The sequence below is a fragment of the Malus domestica genome, chromosome 13 (genome assembly GCF_042453785.1).
Source record: "Malus domestica chromosome 13, GDT2T_hap1".
NCBI classification, from domain to species: domain Eukaryota; kingdom Viridiplantae; phylum Streptophyta; class Magnoliopsida; order Rosales; family Rosaceae; genus Malus; species Malus domestica.
In genome coordinates, this window is record NC_091673.1 from 6613807 (window position 1) to 6631704 (window position 17898).

Below are 17898 nucleotides of genomic sequence, written 5' to 3' on the forward strand. Positions count from 1 at the left end.
CCTACCCACGCGGTTGTGCATTGTATATAAGCACAACCCAGCACCATGTCTCCGTCGTGGTTGTGGCAAACAAGGGAAGGAAAACAAACAATTCTAGCTAAGGTTGTGGCATTGCAAGTCACAGTCATCGATCTTTTACCATGGAGATGGGCCCTCGTTTAATTGCCACGGCAGTTTTTGTCGTCATCTTGTGTTCCATGATCGTCGTTCCTTGTTCGGCGGATGAGGTGAACAACCCGGGGAATGGGTTGCATGTTGGATTCTACGATCGGAAATGTCCCAATTTGGAGCAAATTGTAACTGACGTTGTGGCCAAGGCTGTAGAGAGGGACCAAAAGCTTCCTGCTGGCCTCATTCGCCTCTTCTTCCACGACTGCTTTGTGAAGGTATGTGCCTTTTGCGATACAAGTTAACGCTGTTTGATTCCTTACATGTAATAAGTCATTTTCGTTATCTACAAATCATAGTTTATCATTCGTAAAAGTTTCTTCACATGTGAAATTGTGATTTGCTAGCGAAGAAGAATTACTTATTTAAAATTGTTCATTGATAACAATTTATTCATGAATGCATAGGGATGCGATGCATCAATTCTGCTGGATGCCACGCCCTCTGACGAGCCCGTAGAGATGCAATCACCGGCCAGCGGTGGAATTCGAGGTATCGAAGTCATTGAAGAGATCAAGGCTAGGCTAGAGCAGGAATGCCCGGAAACCGTCTCCTGCGCCGACATACTAGCCTTTGCCACTCGGGAAGCTGTGGCTCTCTCCGGTTTACCCCGTCACCAAGTCCCCGCCGGACGCCGCGACAGCCGCACTTCCCGTGCCTCCGATGTCATTCTTCCTTCTCCCGCAACACCAATGGACGAGATCATAGACTTCTTCTCCAGAAGAAACTTGACCCCCGAGGAAATGGTCGTCTTGTTTGGCGCGCACTCCATCGGGGCGGTCCACTGCAACTTCTTCGATTACAGGCTGTACAATTTCGCACCAGGCATGCCACAAGACCCTTCACTAAACCCAGTGTTTGCGGCTGAGCTGGCTCAAAAGTGCCCTGCACCCAACACATTGCCAGCTGAGGAGGCTAAAAACAGGGTTGTCGACTTAGATGCCACACCGCTTGTCCTGGACAATCACTATTACACGAACCTGATGCAAGGGAGAGCATTGATGCAATTGGATCAGGCTCTGGGGACCGATCCTCGCACCGGCGCGGAGGTGGCGAAACTGGCTATTAGGTCTGATTCTTGGGCTCGGCAATTTGTTAGGGCCATAATTAAGATGGGGAGAATCAATGTTCTCACTGGAGATGCAGGAGAGATAAGAAAGAATTGTCGGAACTTTAACTAACTCTAACTAACTAAGATCACATATTTCAGCTCTTAATTTTCAAACACCAAGTGTGGCTTGGCCTGGAGGAAGCTTGTTGTATGTTTATAACAATTAAATGTACTTGTTAAATGAACAATTTGTTGATTGATTTTTCGGTGTAATCATCGTGAAACAAAACGTGGGGTTACCAATTCACTGATGTTATAACTCTGTATCTACTATAAAACCCTAATATAAGCAACTTGTGTAACATTTTGAATTAAGAGAGGGGAGGATGAACAAGTTTTGGGCGGTAGGTGGTGAAAGCTGGTTCACGGCTGGGGGAACTGTAGAAGAACTGCTTCAGATACTGCAGGTGCAGGGCCATGAACAATTACAGCAGCATATCACCTCCGATTTCACTGATAACTTTCTCCACTTTAAACAACATATCTGGCAATAACAGGGGAAAAAGAACGAAACAAGAAACGAATCAACTTTCAAGTAATAGGATATATTATCAAGCAGCTTTTACGTGACATGGTAGTGCATAATCGGTTTGAGATATTAGCAACTTCTCAATGTGACGGTGTTCAAATTTTTAGTGTGTATATACATGCGCAAACAAAGACATCAACTTAAGTTACAATCTACATGCCGGAACCAGCAAGTTCCGAATTCAGTGAGAAGTAATGAAATATGCATTTTCACTAATATTAGGACAAAGTTGTTTGATGTAAAGAAAGAACAAAGACCGATATGGCATCAAGTATAAAAGTTTGCAACATGTTAATTTCAGAAGACAACTTACCTTGGAAGGAAGCATCTTCCATATATTTCTGCAAAACAACAAATATTTATGTTAATACATCAGCAGTACGTCAGTAGAACATCAGTAACTAGTATGCAAATGCACTGTTTACAAAGAAAGCATAGCAACAATTCCGTGTACTAATAGGCACAAACAACCATTTCGTTATGCTGACTGAGAACATTAAATCCATTAAACTGACGCGTCAAGAAAAGGTACCGCAATTTGGGATTTGAGAACTTCTTCCTGTGGAGCAGTTGGTTGTGTTGCCATTACTGCATCATTCAATCAAGGAAAATGGTTCATCAGTCATCACATGGAATCAGAATAAAATTTCCTGTTTACTTTTGTGGCAATCAATCTACCGTGTCCGAATTATCCCCGAATAAGACAAACAAAACTTGAAAGAAGAAACCTACCTTGTTCAATCACAGGGCCACAGTTGCTCAGAAATGAGGTGAAACTTGGAGGCAAGGCTGCAAAGTTGCTCTGAAAGTTATCAATATGCATGGATTCTTGAGTGTGCGAGGATTGACGAGCTTCGCTCTTCAACAAGCATGGTGAAATTTGAGGCTTATAACTCTGAACAGCTTGATCAGCTTCGTTTTTCAACAAGCTTGGTGATATTTGAGGCATGTAAGTCTGAACAGTTTGATCAGCTTCCTTGTCCAAAACACTTGGCGATATGTGAGGCGTACAGGTCTCAACAGAAGTCATAGTAGTCGAGTCCTTGCAAGCCCTGAAAACACAGAATTAACTATCACTACTCTTCGACTTTTCCACCGTGAAGGGAGAATGAAGTTTCAGGAGACAGTAGTTTTGTTTTTACCGACAGTGGGGTCTATTGGAAGAGACCAACCCAGATTGTGATGACATTTCAGGTCCGCAGTCAGTATTAACAGCTTCGTTATCCTTCCCTTCCTTGCAAATCTCCTGACAAATTAGCCATTTAACACCACCATTGCAAGACAAAAAAAAATAGTCTTCTATACTGACAATGAGCATCAAACATGTTCCCTTTTTTCTTTACGAAAACTAATATTGCAATAACGCACTTAAATTGCCAGAAGTAATGGATTCACCTTTAAAGCATTCATAAACTTCTCTGCCTCAGAGAGAGACAAAAATCGCAGGCCGAATTTTTGGATCTGCAAAGAAGATGCAACACAATGGCAATGTGAGTTTCGAATTATTCCGTTTCCTGTATCATAAACATAACAGATACTGCCTATCATACACAAAAATGAACTATATATCTGAAACAAGGATTGAGCAGCTTGCCTCGCCCGCAGGATCTTTGTAGTTGACAAACACGGCTCTGGTGCCCCTCGCAGGAAATCCAGACATGCATGAAACCTGAGGCCAGACAAACTGTAGCTTCGAAACATAGTGCTCCTCCTGAACCATGTCAAATTATAGCAATTCAAAGAGTTTTAGCATTTAGTAGAAATAAACATGCTAAATAACTTGAAGAAAAAGGCCTCGTAAATTCTAGATTCGGAAAATTCATGAAGACGTACTCAGACTACTTGATTTGAATGTCCAAATATAGATAATTAATTAACAAATCACTCTAATTCTACTTCCAGAATTGCGATTATCGGAGATGTTTGGCCTTGATTTAATGCCGAATAGCGATTATTCAGACCGCTAAGTAATGCTTCCAGTAACCAAACAGCTAGGCCATAATGAAATGACACAGCGTCCGTACATTTTAGACTAAATCGATCCTAAACACTCGTAATAATATAGAAAATCAAAATCAAAAGAAGTATTCAGGAACATATTTCTAAAAGGATCTGAAAATTCAACACAAATCTCGCCAATTAAATTCAAATGAAGTCTCAGCGCCGTTTGGATACTAGAATTTCAATTCGTACTAGTTTATTCACTTTCCCTCGGTTTTCTCAGCAGCCAAACACAAATCAGCAGTCGAAAGAAAATTTCAAAGAGAAAACTGAACTAACAAATTACAAGACGAGAAGTTAACTGATCGAGACAAGAGTAGGCTCACCAAAGTCTTTCCAGTGAAACAGACGGTGAGGATGGCGTCGGAGCTCGAGCCATCGCGAGCCAGCTGGAGCTGAGCGGGGGAGGAGGAAGGGATCCAGTTGTTACGCGGCCGTCGCTTTCTGAATTTAGGAGGCAGAGGGACGAGGTCGGGACACGTGGATATCTGAGGAGGATAGGGGAAGAAGCGAGAGAAGTGGACCTCCCACTGCCCTTTAATGGCGGCGCTCGCAGCTGCCGCCGTCGCCGCCAACTCTGCGCTTTCGTTCGGTATCACAACCAGAGAGAGAGAGTCCGCCATTTTTTCCAGACTCTTTCTCTTTAATTTCCGCTTCTTCACTCCGCATTGCTTGTTTGGGGCCATCGCAACGAAATTGGAATTCAAATTTGTGGAGAATCGAGTAAGGAAGAAATGAATTTATAAGGAAAGACGGACAGGTGGCGCTGTGGGATTGGGGCATTGGTAGACCAAAAGTCGTCACGTCCCGCGCGTTTTTTAATTACCGCGATTAGTTAATCTTGTTTACCTCTCTTTAACCGTATTTACTTGAGTTTATCTGTCATCAAACTTGGAGCCGGATTGTAATTTTATTGCCTGCAAATTTGCAATAGCATTTGGAAAAAAAATTATGTCTAAATACTTAGAAGAATCATATGTTCTTACAACTATTATACTTCATAATGTTAGCAAGAACCACTTAAAAATCCAATTAAAGAGAAGAAAAAAACCCTTAATTATAGTGCAATAACAATGTAATCGTTATTTTTTCCTTGAAAATAGTATTTTAAGTGTCTAAAACTAGGAGACAAAGTTTGGATCTGTAGGACTTTTATGTGAAGAGACCGTGTGCAAATTTTTTATACAACGATATTTTACACCAGGGATTAGTGGTAGATGCATATGGGGACCTAGGTGGTCCAGGACCAATCGGATTCTGAGAAATATATATGTGAAGGTTTTTTTAGTCCCTCTAAATGTTTGATATGGATTATTTTTGTGTTCACCAAGTGTTTAATGAAAGGCCTTTTGCATATTGCGTCGACAAAATTCTTCAAATTCTCTCAGTAGCACTCATTAGATTACTTTAGCATATGTCAATATTCGTCGACATGTGTGCAACTTGATTCAGCTAGTAACAAACTCACAAAGTGTTCAACGAAATGTCTTAGTGAATAAACTAAATATATTTTGCGCGTTTCACGCTCTATTTCTATCTAAAAATTTTGAACCTTTAACAATGGAACCCCCCAAGATTCGATTATGGATCCTCCACTGCTAAGGGGTGAAGAGATTTCAGCTAAGTTAACAATGGGTCATTCATTTATAATAATTTGGTATTGTACTCACTATACTCACTATACACGGGAGTGAAACTTAAAATTTCTCACTCACAAAATGACGAGAAATACTATTAAAATGTAGTACTAGTGACAATCTTGCAGAAAGAATTAAAATACCTCCAATTAAAACTTTCAACCTAGATCATATCATTAAAAGATCAAATAAAATGAGATGGTTAAGGCCTTCATATACAAATCTTAGAGACAGAGCTCATGAAAAACTAGAGAGTCAAATCACCCCCCATTTCACTGATAACTCTCTCCATGTTACTCAACATATCTGGAAAATAACAGGGAAGAAAGAAATAATTAGAAACAAATTAGCATTTCACGCGTCGCAGCAGATCATAACTTACCTTAAAAGGATTCTCATCAGAAAGAAAGAAGGAAAGAAGGTAAGAAGGTAAAAAGGTATAAAGTGAAGCTACCTTGGAAGGAAGCATCTCCCCTGTAACTCTGATGCACAAGCATTTACATTTGTGTTAATACTTCATCGCATGGAATCACATTGTTTTGCTGACAAAGAACATCGTCTATGACGAGAAATTTTGAGGCGTTAGAAATAGTTACCGCGAGTTGGGATATCAGATTGGCTTCCGGCGAAATGACTTCTTGTGTTGCCACTGAGTCATTCAATCAAGGACAATGTTTCAGTTCATCGCATGGAATCAGAACAAATTTTTCGTTGAGTGAAATTTCCATTTACTGCTAAGGCGACGAATGTACCTTGTTCAAAAACAGGTTGAGAGTTCCCAAGCCATGAGGTGAAACTTGGAGGCATGACATGGGAGTTGAGATTTACCGCCTCTGATGCAGTTGATCGTGCTGCCCGTACATTCAATCGTGATTAATGATAGTAAATTTGCATTCTACCGTGTTCAATTGTCGGAAAATAAGTAATTTACCTTGTTCAACAGCGTGGTGATAGTCATTCAGCAATGCGGTGAAACCTGGACGAACGACTGGAAGGTTTTGCTGAAAGTTATGAATGTGCATCATCTGCTGAGCCTGTGAGTATTGTTGAGCTGCACTGCCGAAGCTTGGCGGTATTTGAGCGGTATAAGTCTGAGCCGGAGTCATGACAAAGTCCGTGCAAACCCTGGAAACACAAAAAAACACCATCACAGTTTCTCATCAAGGGGAAAATGAAGAATTTAGAAGATAGCAGGTTTTGTTTTTACCGTTCGAGGGGTGGTCCAGTCGAATAAGTGAACTCAGACTGTGCTGAAATTTCAGATCCCATGTCAGTATGAGGAGGTTCAATGTCAAAGATCGCCTGAATAAACAAACCAATCGTAACACCATTACCATTGCAATACAAAGGAAAATGTCTTATATCTATCTAAAAACACACGTTACATTGTTTGCAACAATGATTCACCTTCAAAGAGTTCATAAATCTCTCTGCCTCATCAACTGACAAAAATCGCAACGCGAACTTCTGGACCTGCAAACAAGATACAACACAAGGGCACTGTGAGTTCTTCAACTAATAATTTGTATCCATGTAGCCTAAAAAGAAGCATTGCGGCTTGCCTCGCCCATGCAGTCTCGGTAGCTGATAAACACGGCCCTGGTACCCCTGGCAGGAAGTCCCGGGTTGCATGAAACGTGAGGCCAAACATACTGCAGCTTGGAAACATAGTGCTCCTCCTGCAACATGTTAAATCACAATCATTCAAAGAGTTGCCAGATGAAATCTTCGAATCTCAGCGACACCGAAAAACTGGGGACAAAGAGAGTCTGGCCTAAATGCTCAAGCATTTTACGTATCAAAAAGGAAATAATCAAACACGAGTTAAGGAAACTAATGGGAACTTAACAGCTAATTAATTAATATCTAACAGTGAACGTCCATCGAATACTTTGCCTGCAAGGTTACAAGGCTACAGGCTACAGTTCATGAGCTTCTCCTTTCGGAAACAAGCCAGGACGACGCCGTACGATTAATCACGGGCAGAAGCATGCTGTAAACAATCTAGCACTTACAAATTACAATTACTCGTTTTATTTATCATATCACAGACGGCGTTTGAGCTCAAACGCCGTTTGGTTGCTGAGAAAATGCGCAGTGTACGTATGGAAAACAGGCCTACTTATTGAGTACCCATTTTCATTGATTTTCTCGGCAACCAAACGGAATCGACAGTTCAAAATCCCTGAGAGAAAACGTGGCCTCACCATAACCCTGCCGGCGAAGCAGACGGTGAGGAGGACGTCGGAGGAGGAGTGATCGTGAGCGAGCTGGAGCATAGCCAGGGAGGAGGAGGAGGAGGAGACCCAGTTGCCAGCTGGAGATCGATTTCTGATCCTGGTGGGCAGAGGAACGAGATCAGGACACGTGGAGTGGGCCGGAGGGTAGCGGAAGAAGCGGGAGAAATGGACCTCCCACCGCTCTCTGACGGCGGCCCCGGAAGTCGTTTTCGCCGGGTTCTTCCCTCTACGTTTCCTTGGTAAGAAAGCAAGAGCAGTGAGGTCCCCCATTTGTTTGTTTCAAGGCTCTATTGGTCGTTGGGTTTATGCTTTTTGGCCCCAACGCAGCCGAATTGAAAACGAAACGGAGTGAATTCAGAAGGACAAGGGAGTGACTTGTGCAAGGGAGTAGATTTTCTCCCCTCCTAATCTTTTTTCCCTTCGGCCTTCTATTTAAATGGTTGCAATTACGTCACATTTATATCTTGTTTTGAATTTTTTTTATATAGAGAATAAGACAAAAAGAAGAGTGTAAGAGAAGGGATGATAATAGGAGGGTAGAGAATCCTACTCGACGAGAGAGTGGTAACAGTGGTCAGGTGTGAGGGTTCGTACTAGGTCGCTACGTCAATAAAATTTTCATTGTGACCGGAATACAGATAGTACACCACGTGTTTTTATATAAGTGATCATAAATTTTATTTTTGAAATTATTAAATTTTAGTGATACGTAATGTACCATTGATTTTCCGATCATGCTAAAAAATTTCCCTGCCACGTCTCTGCGCTCTTTATAGACAACCATAAATTATTTACCACAAATAAAAGAGTTTAATTTGTTAATTAACTAATTGATAGGTGTTAAAATCTTTTGCTTATTTTGTTCACAAGTAATAACGTTGGTGAGTTAAATAATTAGTTATTATGGAAAGATAAATTTGTGGGAATCAACTTGCATCATGATACGTTTATGTTTGTTACTGCAGAGCATTATTTGCAAAATCTTTTGCTTATTTGCTTAATTATATTTCTTTTCGACATGTGTGAGTCAGGCAAGCTAATTAAGAAAGTATGTTTATCTCTTTGTAGTTGAGTTCGAATATGATTAGTGATGTAATTATTGAACCAAAAATTGGCCCATTGATTGAACGAGATCAAGTCAATAAAAAATCTTAAAGGAAAACTAATGAAAATGACTTGAAAATTTTGAGTTTTAACTATAAAGACAAAATAAAGGGTAAAGTAAATAGTATCAGGTTTGATTTTTTAGTGTAAAAATGTGGTTTTTCGTTAAAGTGAACAGTACCGTGAACTTTTCGTTAAAACATCCAAAATCTTAAAGGTGGAATGGTTACCACCGAACAACTTGAGCAACTATAATTGTTGTGAACTTTGTGATATGAACGTAACTGAAATATTTAAATGATCATTAACCCAAAATACTTACAAAAATATTAATAATTTTTTTTATTATTATTAAAAAAAAATAATTTAAAACTATTACAATAATTTATGAAATAAGAAAATTTTGACTCTAGAATATATAGTTGAAACTCAACCTGCAAATAAATCATTTTCTATTCTCTAACACTGACACCTAAATCCTAAATTCCTATTTTCTCTCGGCTGTTTCTCTCAGTATACATCCTTTTCACCTACTTTCGTGTTATCATGTTTTCCTCTCCACCTGCTTCTATTTCATTTGATCGGACTTGGATTGTCTGCCCTCCTAGTTGTGTGCCCTTCCATGTCTTCCTATTTTGTGCGGTCACGGTTAAGTCACGTCAATATTTTATATTTTTATTATTTTTTGTCTTATTATCTCATTAAAAAATTAATATAAAATATTGACGTGGCTTAACCGTGACCGCACAAAATAAGAGGGCATGGAAGGGCACCACAACTAGGAGGGCAGACAATCCTTGTCCCATTTGATCTGCATCACGCGGTTGCTATCATACCTACTCATCTTTCATCTCCATTAGATATGCAACACCTTCTTAAGTTTTATTTTGGTCGAAAACGAATTCAAAACAAATTATTATTATTGATACATTCTTAAGTTCTATTTTTGTTGAAATAAATTCGAACCAACTTATTATTTTTGAACTATTGTGTGACTTAGCTCAATGCCCGCACACTTTAGTATTAAAAAAATGAAACAGAAATATGTTAAGGAAGCTCTCTTATTCTTCATGGACTTTTTACCATTTCACAATTTAACGCCGACTACAGTAACCACATTATACAAAAGAAAAAGGGGTGTGATATCCACACACCTCTTTTTATTTCTTCCACACCTTTTTGGTTTTTGGCCGTCGGATCAGATGAATTGAAGAAGATCAACGGACAAAAATTAACAAGGGGTGTGTGAGAAGTAAAAATGGGTGTGTAGATAGCACACCCCAAGAAAAAAAAGTGAAAGAGAGTCATATTTTTTAGTTTGAGTAATGCTAGTGAGACTAAATTTGTTGATATAGTTTTAAAAACTAAAAAACATGTAAGTTGATAATTAATTTATTACTTAAACATTAAACGTACTTATTCATATTAATGACACATAATTTAATTTACAAATTTAATCTTCAAATTTAATTTCGCACTAAAGTTTTAGCTTTTAGCATTTCTCAAAAATAAAAACCACGTTCGAACGTTGAAGAATAAGAACCAGGATTCTCTCATGAGCATTTTCCTAGGGATCCTGCAATCTTGTCCGTTCATTTTATATCGTGCGGTCAGTTTTCGTTAGGTACTATTCATATTTGAATTTTAAAATTTAAATTTTAAATAATTTCTGATCGTACGATACATGATAAACGGACATGATTGCGGGATCACTAGGATCCTAGGGAAATGCTCAGGAGAGAATCCTGGTTCGAAGAATAATAAACAAAAGGTTTATAGCGTGGGCGCTATCTCCAGTTTTGCGTTCTTCCCGAAGCAGCGCCAGCTGCAGGAAGAAGAAAACACAGCAGCGAAGAAAAGCAAACCATGAAATCTCTTCTCAATCCAGAACCTTCTCCTTTCACCTCTATCTCCACCACTTCCACCACCGCCAAGCATCGCAGCCTCACTCACTCTCTCACCCAAACACTCCTCAACCTTCCCGCATATACCGCCCGCCGCCGTACCGGAAGAAAACTAACCTTAACCACCAAAGCCGTGTTGGAATCCGTCACCGTCAAAAAATCAAACATCCCGGAATCCGATACCCGAAACCCGACGTTTTCGTCTTCGTATCGGTGCTCCGATATTCCGAAGCCGAATCAGACGGTGCTGGAAGCTCAGACTAGGGTTTGCACGGGCCCCACACAGACCAAGCCTCTCAGCGAGGATCAGGCATTCAAGGTGCTCGATACCATTTACAGATCGGTTAAGGGCGAGCTGAAGGATGAGGAGCCGGTGTCGAAGTCGCAGCTCGGCGCATTTTTCGCGGCAATGTCGATTCGCGCCAACGCTTTTCCGGAGGCGACGCAGTGGAGCGAGGGCGAGACCCGCGCGATGAACCAGTTCTGGCCGCTTCTGGTTCGGGCTCTTCCGGCGGACGTTGTGTTCATTGCCGATCCAGAGGGGTCGTTGATGGGCGCGGGAAGCTCAATCGGACCCCATTTCGTCGGGAACGGCGCGAGCGATATGAGATTGGTCGGCGCCCTCCGGGAGGTCCTCGCTGGCGGCCACCTCGGATTCGAAGAAGTCCAAGGCGTGCTGCGAGACGTTCTTCCGTTGAAGTCAGTGGATGATGGAACGTCGTCCGATGGTGTGAGTGAAGCGTTGCTTTCGGCATTGTTGATTGGTCAGCGGATGAACAGAGAAACGGACCGTGAGCTGAAAGCTTACTGCCTTGCATTTGATGATGAACTCGGTAAGCTCTAGTCTAATTAATATCCCAATTAGTTTCTATTAATAGGATGAATTATTTGCTTAATGGTTGATTAATTAGGTGATACTCCAATTGCTGATGTTAAATCACTTACCCACTATGGTGAACCGTACGATGGCAACACTCGTTTCTTTAGGAGCACATTGTTTGTTGCTGCGGTTCGATCTTGCTATTCGGAATCTTGCTTGCTTCACGGCTTGGATTGGATGCCGCCTAAGGTGATATTTCATCCCCGCTCAACTAATTGACTGATAACAGAAACTAATAAAGCCGGAGTAATGATGTTTCTGGTTTTTTTTAGGGAGGTGTTACTGAAGAACAGATGCTTAAGTTTATGGGGGCAAATACGAGTGTTACCCCGTCGCAAGCAAAAGTACTTCTTGAGGTATCTGTGGTTCCCATATATTTCTTACCATGCTTACTCACTCCTTTGTTTTTATGTCTTTCGGGTTGTGGTTTAATTCTTTATTCTGTTATTTCAGGATGAAGACACTGGTTTTGCCTATATAAGTCAACGCGAAGCCCGCCCTTCTCTGTGTGAATCTCTAGCCAACATTTTGGCACGCTCAGCTTAGTATTTACTGTAATTGGGATGATACTGATAATTAACGACATTTCTTTGACTTCTGCAGATATTCATTAGTTAAGTTGAGAGAGCATATTAAGAAACGTCCCCCACTGGCGACAACTGAAAAGGTTCAGCAATTTGTGAAGGTAAGCAACATCACTGTTTTCTTTTGATAACTTGTTAGTATGGTTTATTATTTCTATTCCCTGAAAAATAAAATATCACATTGAAACCTCGACTGGCATTTTTATGCAGAGAAATCTGTGTAAAATTTAGAATCTACACAAAATAGTACGTATGCAGAATACTTGTTTACCTACCATGCAATTCATTTATCTACTTTAAATTCTGAAAAATTAGTAGGCATCAACAAATAACATAATTTTCTCATGCAATACCTCCAATCGAAATATTGATTGAAGTGATAAGTACCCTAGCATTGTTATACAAATTTGGGATGCACCATACAGAGATATGAAATATCTATTGCTTTCTCAACAGGCCCGTGGGAAGGAAGCAATTGTTGCCGGGTTTTATCATGAAGGTTTTGAGGAGCCACTCTTAATGCTTATGAAAAGAAGAGGTGTCAATGCTGGCTTGGTGGTGAAGGTTGGTACTTTGCTATTGTGCAGTTTAAGAGGATGGTGCTTCAAATAGTACAGTGTTTAATACTTTTGAATCAACCCTTTTGAAATCTTAGACATAAGAGTTTATAAGTCTAGCTCAACTATTTTTTAATCAACCGAGTAACTCAAATAAACTACTACCGTCTAACTTTACTATTACTGAAGGGTGAGGAAGGAGCTCTCTCGATGACAACGAGATTGCGCTCAGTAAATTCATCAAAAGGACTTCCTGTAAACTACTGTTCGGGGTTTCGTTCAACAAGTTTTGCATCCTCTTGTGAAGTTGATGGTTTGTTCTTTGAGTCCTTATGTTATTTTCTGTCTTTTCTCAACCACTTGTAATAGTAGTTTCAAAGATCTGTGTTGTTTATGTAGCTGCCTCAAATGTTGAGATTCTTGCATCCTACCAGAGGGACTGACTCTTGAAAGTTTGGTTTGCAGGTGTTTCACGTCAGAGCTTCAGTCTAGAGGTTAATGCCGTAGACTATGGTTTTGAACCCACTGACACTCCAAGAACTGATAGATCGGTAGAGTCCCTTTCCATCTTGCGGCATGCTCTCTCTCTCACTCACACACAAGTGCGTGTGCGCACACAGGTTTTTGCACTTTCATATTCTACAAGCCAGCAATTTGTGACAAATAATTACTTTTCCTGCGAGTTTAGGTCGTGAAGAATATAGAGTTGGGGTTAACAGCACTCCGCGGTCAAAAGGGACCAGCTTATGATCGAATAGTGTTGAATGCTGGAATGATTGATCACTTACTTGGATGTGATGGTGCAGAAGACATAACCTCTGCCCTGGATAGAGCCAGAGAGGCAATTGACAGTGGAAAGGCTCTAAAAAAGCTCTTGAATTACATAAAAGTATCAAACGAGGTGTGATATAGGCCCGGAATTAGTCTTCAATAGATAGATATTGCGATAAAGGAGGAGCAGCGGAGGGATGTGTTTTAGTTTTGCTCAAACTACAGGTACTTGTGCTCATTTTTCGCTTTCATCACTTGGTTATCAACTTATCATGCATCCGCTTGAATCTTTAATCCGAATGTTATATGTTATACGTGAGTTGTGATACACATGTCGCCATTATCTTGTAGGAGGTGGTTGCGCGGTATGAATTTGGAGTTGCAGAAGTGGAGATTTGGGAGCTGGCCTGATGGGTTAAGAGTTGGATTGGTATTGCTGTGCTTTGAAAAAAAGTTGTTTATACTGTGCTGTGATAATAAGTGGTTGTGAAATAAAGCTGTAGAGTGTTTAGTAAATTTTTTTGTAAAAATGCTTTTGAAAAAAAAATAGCATTATAATGTTTGGTAAACTTTTATGTAAAACTGATGTGAACAAAAGTCGGTTTTTCAAAGTTGGGTTTTGCAGCTTCTTTGTTTTTAGTTTTTTTTTCACCCAAAACTGTGAAAAAAAAGTTGAAGCTGAATGTTTACCAAACACAAAAAAGTTCCCAGCTTTTTTCATACCAGCTTTTTTTTTAATCATCTCAATCCCAAACTACTACTAAGTCTGTTAGGTACATCAGATCTGCACTTTTTAGGCAAAGAATGAATTGATCGCGTATCTGTTACAAAAACCATTTTGTTAACGGACTAACGGAAATCATGCCTATGCTTGTCACGGTTTGATCTTCACCGATTCTTCCCCTAACTAACAAATTAACGGTTTAACTTATTAAAGCTATTGTTTTACTTAAAAAAATAAAAAATCATTTTTATTAATTAATATGAGTAATTACTAATTAATTTTTACTTGTAAGCACAGAACGAACCAGCATTTGTAAGAGAGTTCAATAAATATCGAAAGTTTTTGTTTGTTTTGCCTGTAAATATATGACATGTATTATTTATGCATACACGCTTTCTATAATAAGGATGTCCGTAGCTTTCTCAAGTTATGGTCAAGCTAATCCCATGATGGATTTAAACGAGCGCGACGTCTATATTTAGGTCTTCATTCATGGGCCATCCTGCAAAAAATCATCCAAATCCAAAACTAATGCGTCATTTAAAACGACCAAAAAGGCACAATTCTCTAGATAAAGTTGAAATGAAAATGTAGATAATCAAAAGCTAACAAATATTGACTTGGGCAAATTTGGCACGAATAGTCCTTGAAAGAGTTTAAAAGCTGAATGGTTCCGATCGTTGAATTACACTACGAAAATCCATAACTTAAGAAAGTATATGCTAGAACCACTTTGTACGTTATAAACAGTTATTCGTTCTTGCCTATCCCTAGAGCTACATTCTGGCTGACGGACCGAACCAATTTATTGTTATCGAAGTTCCAAAGTTGGCTACCATATCTGCTAAAAAGGTGAAAAAATCTTCGCCGCATCCGGATTCTCAAGTGCTTTAATGTTCTCTACGCCTGATTCAACCCCGTCGTAGGAAGAAAGGGTGGGGCAAAAACATAACAAAAACCAAAGAGAAGGCACTTTCTAGCTAGTGCTTCGAAGTTACTCTTACATTTGCAGAGTAGTCGCTATGGACCCAGCAAGGCTAAGAACTTCAAACGGCGGATTGTTCTTCACATCTTTCACAGTCAGTGGACACGAGTCCGTAATCCAGAAGTAGGTCAGCCCATGCTCGGGGTGCCCTGGTTGGGAAGAGAAGGAAGGAATGCACAAGGGAATTAGAAATTGTACTTGGAGAGTCTCAGACAAGTTAGCACCATATAGTGGTAAGTAGAGCATGTAATACCTCCGTAATCACTTTGAAAGCGTTCCCATGATCGATTAGGAAAGATCCCGTGTGTTACGTAAGCACTGATTTTTGCTGCTCCATGGGCGGCCAAAACTTTCTAAAACAAGATGAGAACGTAATATGGAATTTCAGATTAACTTTATGAGGCAGTAGGTAAGAAGTTTGCTCAGGATCTGGATACCTGGCATTCGATCAAGGTACCACCAGACTGAACCAAATCATCAACAATCACAACATGTCGTCCTCTAGGGTCTCCCTCTTTAATACGTACGATTCGTTGGTCACCTTCCCGAACTTTAGCACAGACAATCTGCATTCAAGTTTTTGAAGGTTAGGCAGTCGGCGAGAAACATAAATTAAAACAAGCCGTCACGCAGAAAATGTAAGGCCCATGAAAATGTCAGCGAAGGAGATGGCACAACATTAGTTGAACGAACGCTGTTTAGCTTTACCTTATACACAAGACTATAAGCTTTCAGATGAATAACTATGAGGAGTATTGCACATGCATCAATGATCAGATCCTTTAAGTCATAATAACCAGAATAAACGCGACGAAAATAAGACAATTATCATATATATGCTTCAACTAAACATACACACACGCGCACAGGAAATATATACTCCTTGTTATTAGGAAAAGGAAAGCATAGCGTACTGTTGGGAAATGATGCAGCTGCTTATGAAATCGTTTCCATGCACCATCATCAGGAAAAGCAATGGATATCTGAATTGTGAAGAAATTCATCACACAATGTCAGAAATAAGAAATGTTTTGAATAATTAATCCTTGTCGCCATCTACGATTCTAGGACTCAACAGATGGGGAGGAGAAACACAGTTTACATTGTCGGAATCAGGGAGCTGCTGAAGCCTATTTTTGAGCAAAGGGATCCCGCTCTCAAAGCACGGTAAGACATTATCTCCAAAGTAAAACCGCTCCTAAACACGCAACAAACAATCAAAACAACACGGTCAGAAATCATTGCACATTGCTCATTACTAAGAGAAGACAATTTTGTATACTAAATGTGGTATAGAAAAACCTGCAAGGCATGGATATCATAGATGACTAAACTAGTAGGGCCTCCCATCGAAATGGGAATGTTCGACAATGCCCTGGCGAGCGTGAAAGCAGTGGCGACATCTCCCTCATCCTCCATACGCTCTGAAGTCCCCGTCGGAAAAAATGGAAGCACCAGAGTGAATGAGGAGATGAACAACTTGGGCAATGCATAAATCACAGATAACTGCTCGAAAATGACCGACGGGGAGCTAAACGAGGCCAGAAACGCCACATGATGCCCTCGAATTCCTTGAGCATTGGGTATGAAAATGTTGGGGAACCCATCATCAAATTTCCTAAAAGAATCCAAAATTTACAAAATTGAAGCAACAGAAACAAATCCCGCAAACGAAAGTTAAATTCTTGGAGGCAAAATGCCCAATTGCCACGCTTGCAGTCGGAGCTCTCACCTCCACGTGATACTGCGGAGCACGATGGAGTCCGACTGGGCGGCGACGTTCTGGGCGAGGGCTTTGGTCTCGGCGCAGTAGAAAAGGCAAACATTCTTCGCCTTCTTCCCTGCCGAATCGGAGGCCATTGACAATTGGGCTTCGGAAGCATCGCGGAAGACGTGAACCGGAGAGTCCCGCTCGATGGTCAGGTTGTGCGGGTGGCCGAAGCTCTTGTTGTCGCACCTGATGATGTTGCTGCTGTACTGCTTCTTCTTCGTAAAGGTGGAGGCTTTGATATGGAAAGCGGCGGAGGAAGGAATGGGACATTTGGGCCCGGGTGGGAAGGCAGGGTTTTGGAAGGAAGACGGGAGGCCTCGAGTGGCCGCCATGTAGCGGTCACTGGTGTGCTTGTAGAGTGCCGAGCTCCTCGGCTCTGTGTCTGCGTGTTTTCGACGGGAATAGAAAGCAAATTTTGAGGGACTTGGATTGTCTCCCTCCCCATTCTATGCCCTCCCATGCCCTCATATATTCTGTATCATGTGATCACGGTTAAGTCACGTTAATATTTTATGTTATTTTTTTATAAAAATAATAAAATATTAAGTAAGAATATAAAATATTAACGTGGCTTAACCGTGATCACAGAAATAAGAGAGCATATGAAGGGTATAAGATGAGAAGGTTAGACAATCCAAATCCAATTTTGAGACTTATTTCAAGGTTGGAATTAGTCTAAATGTCCGAAAATGTCATTTACATTGCGCATAAACAAAAATAAGAGAAAATTGTAGAAATGGTTATTCAATTTAAATCCAATTGAAATAATGGTCTTTCAACTAAAAATCTATTATTATTGATTTTTTAACTCTTTAAAATGTGTAGTTATGATTATTTTCGTCAACCTCGTCAGAATTATGTCCTTTTCGTCAGCCCTGTCAGAATTATGTCAAAATAAGTCATGTTGGAATGATCATTGCTATAATGGAGTT

General features: G+C 40.3%; 5 protein-coding genes across 6 annotated transcripts; 2 read left to right on the top strand and 3 right to left on the bottom strand.

Moving 5' to 3' along the window:
• Positions 1 to 4: 4 nt before the first annotated feature.
• Positions 5 to 1349, top strand: LOC103452373 (peroxidase 57-like). Its single transcript, XM_008391866.4, has 2 exons — positions 5 to 386; positions 576 to 1349. The coding sequence occupies exons 1-2, from the start codon at positions 141 to 143 to the stop codon at positions 1347 to 1349; spliced, it is 1020 nt and encodes a 339-aa protein (XP_008390088.1). The 5' UTR covers positions 5 to 140.
• A 100-nt stretch (positions 1350 to 1449) lies between these two features.
• On the bottom strand, positions 1450 to 4529 carry LOC103452017 (protein POOR HOMOLOGOUS SYNAPSIS 1-like). Of its 2 annotated transcripts, none has more exons than XM_017336749.3 (8): positions 4136 to 4529; positions 3403 to 3519; positions 3204 to 3269; positions 2951 to 3051; positions 2541 to 2860; positions 2341 to 2396; positions 2122 to 2149; positions 1450 to 1763 (listed from the first exon to the last, which is right to left on the bottom strand). In XM_017336749.3, exons 1-8 carry the CDS (start codon positions 4493 to 4495, stop codon positions 1705 to 1707), a joined length of 1107 nt encoding a protein of 368 aa, XP_017192238.2. In that variant the 5' UTR covers positions 4496 to 4529; the 3' UTR covers positions 1450 to 1704. The 2 variants fall into 2 exon arrangements, with proteins under 2 accessions (XP_017192238.2, XP_008389711.2); XM_008391489.4 differs by having other exon boundaries at positions 2951 to 3054; positions 4136 to 4528.
• A 971-nt stretch (positions 4530 to 5500) lies between these two features.
• On the bottom strand, positions 5501 to 8074 carry LOC103452371 (protein POOR HOMOLOGOUS SYNAPSIS 1-like). Its single transcript, XM_008391865.4, has 9 exons — positions 7654 to 8074; positions 7009 to 7125; positions 6854 to 6919; positions 6654 to 6748; positions 6378 to 6571; positions 6199 to 6297; positions 6043 to 6095; positions 5901 to 5928; positions 5501 to 5752 (listed from the first exon to the last, which is right to left on the bottom strand). The coding sequence occupies exons 1-9, from the start codon at positions 7954 to 7956 to the stop codon at positions 5694 to 5696; spliced, it is 1014 nt and encodes a 337-aa protein (XP_008390087.1). The 5' UTR covers positions 7957 to 8074; the 3' UTR covers positions 5501 to 5693.
• A 2462-nt stretch (positions 8075 to 10536) lies between these two features.
• Positions 10537 to 14002, top strand: LOC103452016 (uncharacterized). Its single transcript, XM_008391488.4, has 10 exons — positions 10537 to 11527; positions 11606 to 11763; positions 11847 to 11930; positions 12028 to 12080; positions 12178 to 12259; positions 12615 to 12722; positions 12905 to 13028; positions 13181 to 13266; positions 13404 to 13711; positions 13838 to 14002. Exons 1-9 carry the CDS (start codon positions 10657 to 10659, stop codon positions 13620 to 13622), a joined length of 1785 nt encoding a protein of 594 aa, XP_008389710.1. The 5' UTR covers positions 10537 to 10656; the 3' UTR covers positions 13623 to 13711; positions 13838 to 14002.
• A 517-nt stretch (positions 14003 to 14519) lies between these two features.
• LOC103452015 (ribose-phosphate pyrophosphokinase 4-like) lies at positions 14520 to 17417 on the bottom strand. Its single transcript, XM_008391487.2, has 8 exons — positions 16928 to 17417; positions 16498 to 16813; positions 16298 to 16393; positions 16110 to 16178; positions 15633 to 15761; positions 15449 to 15548; positions 15215 to 15344; positions 14520 to 14712 (listed from the first exon to the last, which is right to left on the bottom strand). The coding sequence occupies exons 1-8, from the start codon at positions 17296 to 17298 to the stop codon at positions 14697 to 14699; spliced, it is 1227 nt and encodes a 408-aa protein (XP_008389709.1). The 5' UTR covers positions 17299 to 17417; the 3' UTR covers positions 14520 to 14696.
• Positions 17418 to 17898: the final 481 nt, after the last annotated feature.

Bases quoted from the DNA above. Each gene is read 5' to 3' on its own strand.
- LOC103452373 (XM_008391866.4), top strand. From the start codon at position 141: ATGGAGATGGGCCCTCGTTTAATTGCCACGGCAGTTTTTGTCGTCATC. The intron at 387-575 runs GTATGTGCCTTT...ATGAATGCATAG, and splicing joins TCCACGACTGCTTTGTGAAG to GGATGCGATGCATCAATTCT.
- LOC103452017 (XM_008391489.4), bottom strand. From the start codon at position 4,495: ATGGCCCCAAACAAGCAATGCGGAGTGAAGAAGCGGAAATTAAAGAGA. The intron at 3,270-3,402 runs GCAAGCTGCTCA...TCTTCTTTGCAG, and splicing joins ACAAAGATCCTGCGGGCGAG to ATCCAAAAATTCGGCCTGCG. The intron at 3,055-3,203 runs GTGAATCCATTA...CTAATTTGTCAG, and splicing joins AGTTTATGAATGCTTTAAAG to GAGATTTGCAAGGAAGGGAA.
- LOC103452371 (XM_008391865.4), bottom strand. From the start codon at position 7,956: ATGGGGGACCTCACTGCTCTTGCTTTCTTACCAAGGAAACGTAGAGGG. The intron at 6,572-6,653 runs GTAAAAACAAAA...TTGTGTTTCCAG, and splicing joins ACTGGACCACCCCTCGAACG to GGTTTGCACGGACTTTGTCA. The intron at 6,298-6,377 runs GTAAATTACTTA...ATGTACGGGCAG, and splicing joins TCACCACGCTGTTGAACAAG to CACGATCAACTGCATCAGAG.
- LOC103452016 (XM_008391488.4), top strand. From the start codon at position 10,657: ATGAAATCTCTTCTCAATCCAGAACCTTCTCCTTTCACCTCTATCTCC. The intron at 11,764-11,846 runs GTGATATTTCAT...GGTTTTTTTTAG, and splicing joins TGGATTGGATGCCGCCTAAG to GGAGGTGTTACTGAAGAACA. The intron at 13,267-13,403 runs GTAGAGTCCCTT...CTGCGAGTTTAG, and splicing joins CTCCAAGAACTGATAGATCG to GTCGTGAAGAATATAGAGTT.
- LOC103452015 (XM_008391487.2), bottom strand. From the start codon at position 17,298: ATGGCGGCCACTCGAGGCCTCCCGTCTTCCTTCCAAAACCCTGCCTTC. The intron at 16,814-16,927 runs GTGAGAGCTCCG...GGATTCTTTTAG, and splicing joins CTCCGCAGTATCACGTGGAG to GAAATTTGATGATGGGTTCC. The intron at 15,762-16,109 runs GTACGCTATGCT...ACTTGAATGCAG, and splicing joins AGCTGCATCATTTCCCAACA to ATTGTCTGTGCTAAAGTTCG.